We start from the raw sequence: 12,898 nt of genomic DNA on the forward strand, positions 1-12,898 counted from the left end.
AAAAGCTATTTTTAAAAATCAAGTAAAAGCTACAAGTTCATGCTTTAAGAAGCAGCATGGTACAATGATAAGAGCTCTGAAATCAGTGGGCCTGGTTTCAAATCCAGACACTGCTACTTTTATCTCTCTGACCACAGTCAAGTTATTGAACTTCATACTCCCTTGCAAGCCTGAGTTTATAAATCCACAGTCCTATGGACATCGGGGGGGGGGGGGGGGGGGGGGGGCAGAGAGAGAGGGAGGGGAGAGAGGCAAGGGAAGGAATTGTTTAGCCTAAAGAGTTAGTGGGAGAGGGAGGAGAGGCATATATGAGAATGGTCATATAGAGGAAGAATTAAACTGGTTCTAGTTTGCTCCAGGTTCTATGCCAGAAGCAAATTTAGGTTTCCCCATCAGACCGTATGCTTCTTGCGGGCAGACATGATCTTTTGCTTCTTTTTCTATCCCTAGCACTTGGTACAATGCTTGTCATGTGGCAGGCACTTAATGTTTATTGACTTATTGGATATGTTTAAAAAAAAAAAAGTTTTCTAATATCTTAGACATTTCCAAAAGTAGAGCAATGCTTAAGTAGTGGAAGGCCTTTCTCACTGGAGGTTACGTAAGTTAGAGGAGATTCTTTTTCAGGTCTAAATTGGATTAGAGCAGGGGTAGAGAACATTTTTTCTGCTATGGGCCACCTGGATATTCATAACATCATTCACAGACCATACAGAATTACCAACTTAAAGCAGTGGGAGGTTGTTGTACTCAGCTTTTAGCTCATCACCTGCCTGCAAGTTGCCTTGGCAGAGCCAGACCAAATGATTTTGTGAGCCCTCTAATGTCCACAGGCCAGAGAGACACTGATGTCTTTTCCAACTCTGTGCTTCTGTGAGAAAGTGTCCTATCCCTACCTGATAAGAGAAATGATCCTTTTTGGTTAACTCCTCATAAAGTGTATTTCCTTCACTGAAATTCACTTAGCTTGTTAAACATACTATAATCATTTCTATATTGCTCTATTTTCTATATTTTGTATCCCCTAGTCCCTGGCAAAATAAGCTCCTAAAGTAAGCATTTACAAATTATTACTTCTCCACTTAAGTTCTACTCCAGTGGCTCACTGTTGTATGGAAATGAACCTGAGTTTCTCGAGGGCTATAGCAACGGAATGGAATCCCTGACAGGTCCTGCCCAGCCAGAAAGGTTTCATGTAAGCACTGGCTGCCTGTCATTCAGAACCACCATGGGTCAGTTCTGAGAGGCCCGTTGTCTTAAAACTATCATAACCCTACAGTGATGTACTAAATATAATCAAGGGCAGGACTAGAGAAACACAAAAAGGTTTAGCTCCAAATAGACTACAAAGTAATATATTTTTCAATCATATCCATTACCTGAGGCCATTCACTAAATCATAAGAGGCTAATGAACCTTACACTGATGAAATCACAGATTCTGATAAATTAATAAATGACTGTTTTCCATTAAAAAACTGCCTTTTCACTTTGCAAGATTTTCTTTTTTTGAAAACCTGCTATAATACCTTGCACATTCTAAGTCCCTTCCTGTGGTCAACTGCTGTCACCAGCACCAACATCACCAGTTATCACATCACATTTACAAAGTATTTTAGGTATATGATCTAATCTGATCTTCCTAAAAGCCAGGTGAGGTAGTTTATAATTAGCAGTATCTTGTTACAAGTCACACCTCTAATGAATGGCAGGGTTGAAATGCAAACTTAGGCCTCTGATCGCTAGTTTAGTGATTTTCACTAGAGTTAACAATGACAACAAACAATATTGGTTAAGTGCTAGGTTACTGAGATAAAATATTTTAATGAAGCATAGTTTCTGCTTTGAGGACAATTAATAACATAGGAAATACAGTTTTCCATGCAATTTGAATCAGAGTCCCTAAAGGCATAGCATAATAGATATAATCATAAAATATAAAAGTAGATATATTCTGGTTCCCACACTGTTGTTTGGGTCAATTAGATGGAGCAGCAGACAGTGCTGAGCCTGGAGTCAAGAAAACTTGAATTCAAATCCAATCTGAGACACGGTTTACTAGCTGTGTGAACGTGGATAGGTTACTTCACCTTGTTTACCTCAGTTTCCTCATCTGTAAAATGGAATATGACAAACCACTCTATATTTTGGCAAAAAAAAACCAACAACAATAAAAACAGGGTCATGAAGTGTTGGTCACAACTAAAAATGACTATAAATAAAATAAATAAATAAATGTTTAAAATACATATAAATACATATTTATACTGTAGGTTAAAATATATTAAGAATATACTATTTAAAATGTTAGTGAAATGCTAAAGGGATAAATCTTGACTTAAAAATTCAAACACTTTGTGATACATAATAAGCATAATGCTGAAAAACCTAAAAAGATAATCAAACTGTAGATCCTTAAAAAATAAAAACATACTCAAATTCTGATAGGTCATTTGTAAAGAATGAAATAAGCAGAACCAGGAAAAAAAAACATACATAATATGATATAAATGACAAGAACAACATTAACAAAAATCAAAAATGAATGGTGTGCATTATGAAGAAGTAGAAAGTTGTGGATAATGTTAGACTTGGTTGATGTGCTAGTCAGTTATACTGCCCTGATTTTTATTTCACCTTTGCTCTAGAAGAGAAATAAGAAATATTTTAAGGTGTTATAAAAACAAAAGATGTGTATCCCTAACTTTTAAAGCTTATCTGTTCCATTATCACATCTGTATCAAAGATGGTCTTAATATATATGTAAATTGCTCTCATAAAGATCTCTTATAAAGAGATTATAAAGATCTTATAAAAAGAAAAAAGGATACAGATTAAGTTACTCATACCTTCTTTCTCACCTTTTTGTGAAGTAAAAGCGATCATAAATTTTATACATTCTAGATATTTACGTGCCTTTCAGATAACCATGTTAGATAATTGCGTCAATTGTAGCAGTGATGCCTTCTATGCATCCTAGATCTAATTAGAATGTGGTCTCATTAGAATGTAAGATTCTTGAGGACAGAAACTATGTTTTTATCTTTCTATCCTGTCATTAGCATATTGTCTGGTAGTTATTATTTACTTAATAAATACCTGTTGACTGACTTGATCTAGTCTAGTTAATTTTTTTATCTTTCTTTTGGTTTTATTTTTATTTGCTCATGTAGCACATTAAGGTAGTGATGTTAAATATTATCGCTTTACTGTCAACAATGGAAAGAATAGTTTTTTTAAAGTCTGGGCAGTTATTTTCCATTTTTCATCCATTTTTTTTGTTCTTTCAACTTCCATCCTTAAATGTTTTCAAGATAATCTGGTTACCTGATTTTTCCATAGGGAGTAGGAATGTTGCTGATTTTGTGTAAGCAGCAGGTGAGTCATGAAGCAAGTCTGGCTGCCTGTCTACACATTGCTCATGTGGAGTCCTGTCTGACCCACCAACCTCCTCCTGACATCCATCACCATATCAAGGTCTTTTTGCCCCTACAGCCTCATTCTTCCTTCTTTTTTTTTCTTATGGTCATCCCCACACAACATTTTACTGGACTCTATCACTGGACAAGATGCTAGAGGAGAAGGTCTCAAAGTATACTCTGGGGACCTGAAAATCCCTGAGAACCTTAGATGGAGTTGAGGGACTCGAGTTCAAAACTACTTTTATAATAATACTAACATTTTATTTTAGAATATAGTGAAAAAATATAGATATAACCCATAAAAATAATAATAATATAGCTCAAGACAGGGAATCTGAAAAAAATTTCAGAGTATAAGGAGTTCTAAGATAAGAAAGCTTAAGAATTACTGCCTGGGTGAATTAAGACATCTTTAAGGGAGGAAAAACTTAATCTTCCTTTCCCCCCTTGTCATCTCAATTTTGAGGCTCTGCCTAAAGAGAAATGAAATCAGAAGTTTCCCCTGTGCCCTTGCTGACTTCTAAGGAATGCCTTCCTGGTCTTACTGGCTGGCTGCTGTGCTGATTCTGAAGAGAAGAGGAAGTGATTTTGGAGACAGGAAGTAGTAGTTATCTTGATTTTGTATTTTTTGTATTTTGAAATTTTTCAATTTCTTACTAATAAAGTTGGTTTCAATAAAATTTTAGGATAACACATTGCCTTACTATAGTTTAAATTTTGAACCTGAATTATTAGATGAGCCTAGAAGAGACTGCTCCACAACACGATAATTTCTGTAAACTTAGTTTGTCCTCTAGTGTTTCTCCTTGATTTATGAAGAAATGCTGTTTATAATTTTCTACTACTATATTCTATAACATTTTAAAAATAAATATTTTCATTATTAAGTCACTGGTCATCAAACACGAACATTTCCACATATAAAAGACAAAACGATTGTGTATGAAATCAAGAATATGCTATGTACATTGATTTCTAAATACATATCAACTTAACATTTAGTACTAATGTTGCCCTCTGTGTCCCCTTCTGAACTTCATTCTGCTCTCTTCTACAATTTTTTATGTTTTAACTAATGCTTTCTCTTTTTTTGTACTATTATCATTATCCCCTATTCCAATGACAACATTCTTCTCCCCCAGTAAAAGTCCTCCCTTGTAACAAATATAGTCAAGTCAAAAAAAAAAAAAAATGTGCTGTATCAGTATCATCTGAAAATGAAATCTCATTCTGTCTTCATAATCATAATCTCTGCCAAGAAGTTGATCATCATCAGTTTTTTTGAGGTATGATTGATTGTGACATTGGTTAGAATTGCTGCTCTTCCAAAACTACAAAACACTTTCCACACAAATTAAGTCTGATCTAACCAACTGGAAAAATATTAAATGCTCTTGGATTGGGCGAGCAAATATAATAAAGATGACAATACTACCTAAACTAATCTATTTATTTAGCGCTATACCAATCAGACTCCCAAAAAAGTACTTTGATGACGTAGAAAAAATAACAACAAAGTTCATATGGAAAAACAAAAGGTCAAGAATTTCAAGGGAATTAATAAAAAAAAAAAATCAAATAAAGGTGGCCTAGTTGTACCAGATCTAAAATTATATTATAAAGCAGCAGTTACTAAAACCATCTGGTATTGGCTAAGAAATAGACTAGTTGATCAATGGAATAGGTTAGGTTCAAAGGACAAAATAGCCAATAACTTTAATAATCTAGTGTTTGACAAACCCAAAGACCCCAGTTTTTGGGATAAGAACGCATTATTTGATAAAAATTGCTGGGAAAATTGGAAATTAGTATGGCAGAAACTAGGCATTGACCCACACTTAACACCGTACATCAAGATAAGGTCAAAATGGGTTCATGGCATAAAGACTGAGATTATAAATAAATTGGAAAAACATAGGATAGTTTACCTCTCGGACCTGTGGAAGAGGGAGGAATTTATGACCAAAGCTAGAGATCACTATTGACCACAAAATAGAAAATTTTGATTATATCAAATTGAAAAGTTTTTGTCCAAACAAAACAAATGCAGACAAGATTAGAAGGGAAACAATAAACTGGGAAAACATTTTTACAGTCAAAGGTTCTGATAAAGGCCTCATTTCCAAAATATATAGAGAATTGACTCTAATTTATAAGAAATCAAACCATTCTCCAATTGATAAATGGTCAAAGGATATGAACAGACAATTCTCAGATGGAGAAATTGAAACGATCTATAAACATATGAAAATATGCTCTAAATCATTATTAATCAGAGAAATGCAAATTAAGACAACTCTGAGATACCACTACATACCTGTCAGATTGGCTAGAGTGACAGGGAAAGATAAAGTGGAATGTTGGAGGGGATGTGGAAAAACAGGGACACTGATACATTGTTGATGGAATTGTGAACACATCCAGCCATTCTGGAGAGCAATTTGGAACTAGCTCAAAAAGTTATCACACTGTGCACACCCTTTGATCCAGCAGTGTTTCTACTGGGCTTATACCCCAAAGAGATACTAAAGAAGGGAAAGGGACCTGTATGTGCCAAAATGTTTGTGGCAGCCCTGTTTGTAGTGGCTAGACGCTGGAAAATGAAAGGATGCCCATCAATTGGAGAATGGTTGAGTAAATTGTGGTATATGAACATTATGGAATATTATTGTTCTCTAAGGAATGACCAGTAGGATGAATACAGAGAGGACTGGCGAGACTTATATGAACTGATGCTAAGTGAAATGAGCAGAACCAGGAGATCATTATATACCTCAACAACATACTGTTTGAGGATGTATTCTGATGGAAGTGGATCTCTTCGATAAAGAAAGCTAATTCAGTTTCAATTGATCAAGAATGGACAGAAGCAGCTACATCCAAAGAAAGAACACTGGGAAATGAATATAAACTGGTTGCATTTTTGTTTTTCTTCCCGAGTTATTTATATCTTCTGAATCCAATCTCCCTGTGCAACAAGAAAACTGTTCGGTTCTGCACACATATATTGTATCTAGGATATACTGTAACCTACTTAACATGTAAAGGACTGCTTGCCATTTAGAGGAGGGAGTGGAGGGAGGGAGGGGAAAAATCGGAACAGAAGTGAATTACTGTAAAAAATGCTGTAAAAAATTACCCTGGCATGGGTTCTGTCAATAAAAAGTTATTTAAAGAATAAAAAATTAAATTAAATTAAATTAAAAAAAAAGAAAAGAATTGCTGCTCTTCACAATACTTGTGTCAATCTATAAATTGTTTTAATTTTGCTTACTTCCCTTAACTCAATTATTTTAAGTCTTTCCAGGTTTCTCCCATATCATTTTACAAGAGTTTATATTCCAAACTAGTAATATCATTGGCTGAAAATCCCTTTGCTTGGCAAAGGAGATTAAGTGTTTGCCGACATTATTGAGAACAGGGGGGTCTTAACGTGAAGTCCATGGAGTTTTTTGTTTTGTTTTGTTTTGTTTAATTTGAATACTGTATTTCAATATAATTGCTTTCTTTTGAAATATTATGTATTTTATTTTATGCATTAAAAAAAATATTATTTTGAGAATGGTCACCAAATTACCAAAAGTGTCTACAACACAAAAAAAGTTAAAAAGCCTGAAACCTTTTGGCTTCTTCATTATAGTAGTAAACTACTTTGTATCAAGTTGGTAAAGAATGATAGTCAGTGGCAGTGTCAGAAACTGAATGGATGCCTATCAGTTGGAGAATGGCTGAATAAGTTATAGTATATGAATGTTGTGAGATATTATTGTTCTACAAGGTTCTTTTAACCATTTTCTTTTTTAAAACTTCAACAGTCAGTTGACATGAATCTTGATAGAAATGTCATAATTGTTCAATATCATAATAGCTTCCTTATTTCTTATTTTTATTCAGCATTGATTTTAAACTCTGATCCAACAAGTTAGTCATCTACCTTTATTTATAAATCACTTTCATATATCATTAATCAATCATCCTAACCCATGAAGACATGGTCAGTTTGATTCTCTACGTTGGCAATCAGCATTTTCCATAGCCAGAACCCTGTGAATTGTGTCAAGACTATTTTCTTCAAGAAAAGGAAGCATAAAGTCTTGAGATACAGGTCAAGATGAGGAAGGAATCAATAGTACAGCAACCTAATTTCTACACACATACTCCAGGAAAAATAAAGATCACCAGATCACATAATGATTAGAAACCATTGTGACTATCTTTATCTAGCCCAGACTGATAAAAGAGGACACTCAAAAGCCTCCATACTAAAGGTACCAAAGTGATGAGCAGGCACATCAGGAATCCTGCAGCTCACAGTTGCCAAGTCCCATGGGCAGTTAAGCCCCCAGGAGGGGAACAAAGTAATCTGTCTTCAGAGGGTCAGGGCTCTGGAAACTTAAAACCAAAGAACCAAGCTCCTTAGACAACTACAAAGAGCTCTGTGTCCAAGGGGCCCTTAGACACACTTAGTACAGAGAAGGATAGCACAGGGGAGAGCTAGCAATAGGACTTCAGACAATACAAACTGAAAACAGAGGATGATCATACCAACCCACTGTGTAAGAATGAATGGGTGAAGCCTTGATAAGAAATGCCAATTCAGAAAAAAATTCAAAATATGAATACCAAAAATAAGACACCAACAATAAAACAAAATATCACTAGCTTAAAAACAGAATCATGAGACTACCAGAAAACCAAGGTCAAAGAGAAAAGTGGGGATACTGTATTGTCAGATTTTACAAATGAAAACTGCTCAGATCTAACAGAATCAGAAGGGCAAAGTGAAAACGTACTCCACTAACTACCTCCTGAAATAATCTAAAATGAAAAATTACCATGAAAATCACAGTCAAACCCTTGTCATCCCTTGTCAAGAAGCTGCTCCTGGAGCAAAGAAAAAATAATTTAAAAAGACAGTTCAAGCACACACCAACAGTTACCACTATAAAGCACAGAACAGTTTGGAATATGGTCTTCTAAAAGGCAAAACATAAAGGCTTACATCCAAGAACAATTGAATAAAATTCCAAAGGAAAAAAAATGGACTTTTAATCAAACAGATGATCTGAAGCATTCCTGATGAAAAGACCAAAACTTCACAGAATCTCTGAAACACAAACACCCAGAAATAACTAAGCAAATAAAAGGGACTATATAAAAGAAGGAAGTATCCATAATCTAATGGGGGAGAAGAAACAAGTGTTTGCTGAGAACATAAATTTCCTTCATGGGTCAGAAAGAGTTAAATAAAACAGAAAGCCTCAGAATGGTTTCCTTCTATTTTGATAATCTTAAGTGAAGAAATAAAAAGGAGGGAGAAATGGAGATATCTGTGAAGGAAGGAGAAGGAAAGGGATACAACTTATTTTACATTCATGATTAAAAAAAATTACATCTATGAAAGAAGAGGTAAAGGAAATAGGGATCATAAGAATCTCACTTTCATGAGAACTAAATAAAGAGGCAACTCACTTATGTATACTTTAATAAGCACAAACACAACAGGACAATAATTTTAAAATAATCATATTAAAGAGAGAAACAAGGAGAGATGGTACACAAGAAAGAGTAAAATGAGAGAGGGATTAATCTCAAACAAAACAAATCTAACTTTTAAAAGTAGATCATGAAGGGAAAGAGGGTAAAAACCTGTGATTAGAATTTGGATGAGGAAAAAAAAAAGTGAAAGAAGCTAGGATAGGAACAATCATTCATTACTACAAGAAAAGAGAGATGAACTCACCAATAAAACCAAAAAGCAGCAAAAGGGATTAAAAAGAAATTGTGGGAAGATAGTACTTGTAGAAGTATAGAAGGAGCCAAAGAAGCATAGATGTCTCACAAACACCCCAAAGAAACTTAAAAATGGACCAGAAGGAACAATATTAAAGAATATCAAATAAGAAATGTCAATTCACAAAAAAATTCAGAATTTTGCAAAATTTAAACATGCAATTCTTCTCAATATATTTACATATTTGTCATATTGCACAAGAAAAATTAAATCAGAAGGGGGGGGGGGGAAATACAGGAAAGAGGGAAAAAAAGCAAACAAACACCACCGCCACCCAAAATCCTGCAAAAGTTCTGAATGGAAACAAGCCCTGTAATCAGAAGATGAAGTATATGTAAACGTAGAGCAGGAGACAAGGTGAGACCAAAGAGCAGACAGCACAAGAGGCAAGGCCAGACTAGCATCCAGTCAGTACAGTACCAGACAGCAATGCACATCAAGTTTTAGGATCACACCAGCACCAAGGACCTCAGCTTCTAGACCAGGCTTCATAGCATCCAGGCAGCCCATGCATAGCCACAGCAGAAGAAAGGGCAAGCATAACACACATGAGAAGAAATGCTTCAATTGGGAAAATCTAAATTTTTTTTAAAAATTGTGTTCAGTCTATACCCAAAGAGCTATCAAACTATGAATACATACCCTTTGATACAACAGTGACTCCACTGGGCCTGTCATTCCAAAAAGATCATAAGGAGCAGCTAGATGGCGCAGTGAATAGTGCACCAGCCCTTAAGTTAGGAGGACCTGAATTCAAATCTGGTATCAGACACTTAACACTTCCTAGCTGTGTGATCCTGGGCAAGTCACTTAACCCCAACTGCCTCAGCAAAAAAGAAAGAAAAAAAGAAATGACCAGCAGGATGATTTCAGAGAGGCTTGGAGAGACTTCCATGAACTGATGCTAAGTGAAATGAGCAGGCTCTTTCCAACAAGGAAGTGAATCAATGCAATTCTAATAGGTTTGTAATGCAGAGAGCCATCCCCAGCCAAAGAGAGAACTATGGGAACTAAATGTGGATCAAAGCATAGTGTTTTCACCTTTTTATTTTGGGTGGTGGTGGTGTTTGTTTGCTTTTTTTCCCCTCTTTCCTGTATTTTTCCCCCCTTTCTGATTTAATTTTTCTTGTGCAAATGTGTAAATATATTTAGAAGAATTGCATGTTTAAACCATAGTGGATTGCTTGCTGTTATGGAAAGAAGCGGGGGGAGAGAGAAAAATGTGAAACACAAGGTTTTGCAAAGGTGAATGTTAAAAACTATAAAACTATCTTTGCATGTATTTGGAAAAAAAGCTATTTAAAAAAAACCTAAACCATCAATATATTTATACAACAAACCCAGGATCCAGACAATAAAAATTTCATGCTCTCACCAAGTACACAACTTGGGGCTCCAATTTATTAATGGTAAAAAGTCTTATTTCTCTCTGACATTAAAGTTTGCAAAATTCTCTACAAACATTATATAACTTGAACTTCATAACAGAGAGGAAGGGACTACAAATATAACTTCCCATTTTGGGGAGAGGGAATGTGGGTGAGAAAATTGAAGCTCAGAAATGGCAAGAAATGTGTCCAGAATTCATTTAATGGAACAACCTTAATCTTATTTTTATAACCTTAGTCTTAGTTTTATTTGAAATACAATTAATCATAAAATATTGCTGAACAAATTCTCAAAGAAAATTTGTTTCCAGTATGTTTATACCTAAAATCCAAGGTCCATAATTCTTTTCCATAAAGAGTAATAACATTAAAAAAAAAAAAAAAGTCAAAGTGTTAACTCTGGTCAATGTAATAAACAATCATGACCATAGAGGATTTAGAAGGAAGCATATTGCCCCTAGCTGATAAGTTTCAAGGCAGAAAAGGAGATAGATTTGTTTTGCTTAATTATATTTATTACAAAGATTGTGCTATTTTTTTTTAATAGAGGGAAGAGGAGAATTTGGGAAAGAAGTTTTAAAATGATTTTTATTTTTAAAAAGGGAGGCCATGCAGGCCTGACAATTATTTTGTATTTTTTTTATGAGCAGCAATGACCAAAGCCTCTCTGGTACTAAGATGGCTGGTTTTTAAAAAAGAAGACACAGTCTGTTGCTGGAATCATATTGTTATTTTTATATATCTAAATTAGGAATTGTTTTTGGTGTATTAATATATGTTAATGGAGGGAAAAGTTTGCAAGTACCACTTTAATGTTTTCTTAAAAAAACTAAATTTATAATAAGGCCAATTTTTAATAAGTCTATCATTCCTGATACAATGAAAAACATCCCAAAAAACAACAATGTCAAAAATTAAAAGACACAGAACTTTTACCTGCTTACTAATGAAAAATTAGTTAAGATTGTCAAAGTAAATGGTACTTATCTAAATAATTAACTCTAAAAGTGGGATTTTTCTCATTTTCTATTACAATTTTATTTCAACAATACAATGTAAAGTCCTAGAGGGGAGGGTGCAGATCACTTCACTTGTATCCCCAGGACTTAGAACAGTATCTTGAATTCAATTCAGTTCTTCTGTCATGTCTCACTCTTTATGACCCCCATTTGGGGTTTTCTTGACAGAGATACTAGAATGGTTTGCCATTTCCTTCTCCAGCTCCTTTTACAGATGGAAAAAACTGAAGGGCGCTTAATCTCTGCTGAAACACAAATTAAATTTGTTTAACTGAAAAAAAATTAACTATACTTTTGCATTTTTAAGTAGGTACCAAAAAAGGAAGAGGTTTCATCTTTCTGAACATTGAAAATCTAATGAATTAACAGAACGATATTTTTCAAAAAATAAAGAATACAAAACTAATTTTATAAACGTGAAAGCATTCAGAAAAAAGCCTTGCCTTTCCCCAACATAATTATATTACTAAAGAAATGAATAAATAACCAGTAAAATATACCCACCTCAGATTCATATTTTATTTTTTCTTCTTCTAAAATTCGCAAATGTTCCTCTTTCTGATGTTCAAATTCTGATTTGAGAAAAGTATATACATATCGAAGTTTATTATATTCAGCTCTATATTTTTCTACCTCCTAAAAAAGACAGAAAATAATGTTAAAGTACATGTATTATAATAGTTATTTGGTATTCAATAGAAATATCATACTTCTGCTAGAAAAAAAGTTTATAAAAAAAAAGCAAAGACTACCCCACAAAATATGAGCTTTCCCATTTTCAGTACATCTCTGCAAAGATGCATATTCAGTAAAATAGTGTTTCTTCATTGAATTTCATGAGAACATGGAATACATCCATTTATAAAACATTCTGATCTTTGAACTTCATAAAATATCACTTCAGATCATGGCAAACTATTCTAAAAATAAGTATGTAACAAGAATTATTTGCAGTGTTATAAATCTGACCAAATAAAAATATGATCAAGAAAATAATCTAAAGTGGAAAAAATGAATGAAAAGTAATGCAGGCTATTTTAGGAAATTTAGCAAAATTTAGCAAAAATCACATAAAAAATTACAAGAGTTTAACTGAACTAAACACTTCATCCTGAAAAGTCATTCATTCAAATCCAGCTAAACCCTATGCCTAAGGCTTCTGAGTTGTTCAGATCTTCCTAACACTTTATGAAAATTGCTTGTTGTTTAGAATTAATAAGCTAATCTTAGTTATAAAACAGCAGAGATGCAGGAGAACCATCAACTCAAAAATGTA

General features: G+C 34.0%; 1 protein-coding gene across 3 annotated transcripts in view; it reads right to left on the reverse strand.

Moving 5' to 3' along the window:
- CEP83 (centrosomal protein 83) overlaps positions 1-12,898 on the reverse strand; it is a 109,534-nt gene that overhangs the window by 45,649 nt on the left and 50,987 nt on the right. For all 3 annotated transcript variants that reach the window (XM_052000496.1, XM_052000494.1, XM_052000495.1), the window contains one exon: positions 12,127-12,258. In XM_052000496.1, coding sequence (XP_051856456.1) covers positions 12,127-12,258 — 132 coding nt within the window. The remainder of the gene's footprint in view (positions 1-12,126; positions 12,259-12,898) is intronic.

Source organism: Antechinus flavipes, chromosome 5, assembly GCF_016432865.1.
Source record: "Antechinus flavipes isolate AdamAnt ecotype Samford, QLD, Australia chromosome 5, AdamAnt_v2, whole genome shotgun sequence".
Classification (NCBI taxonomy): Eukaryota; Metazoa; Chordata; class Mammalia; order Dasyuromorphia; family Dasyuridae; genus Antechinus; species Antechinus flavipes.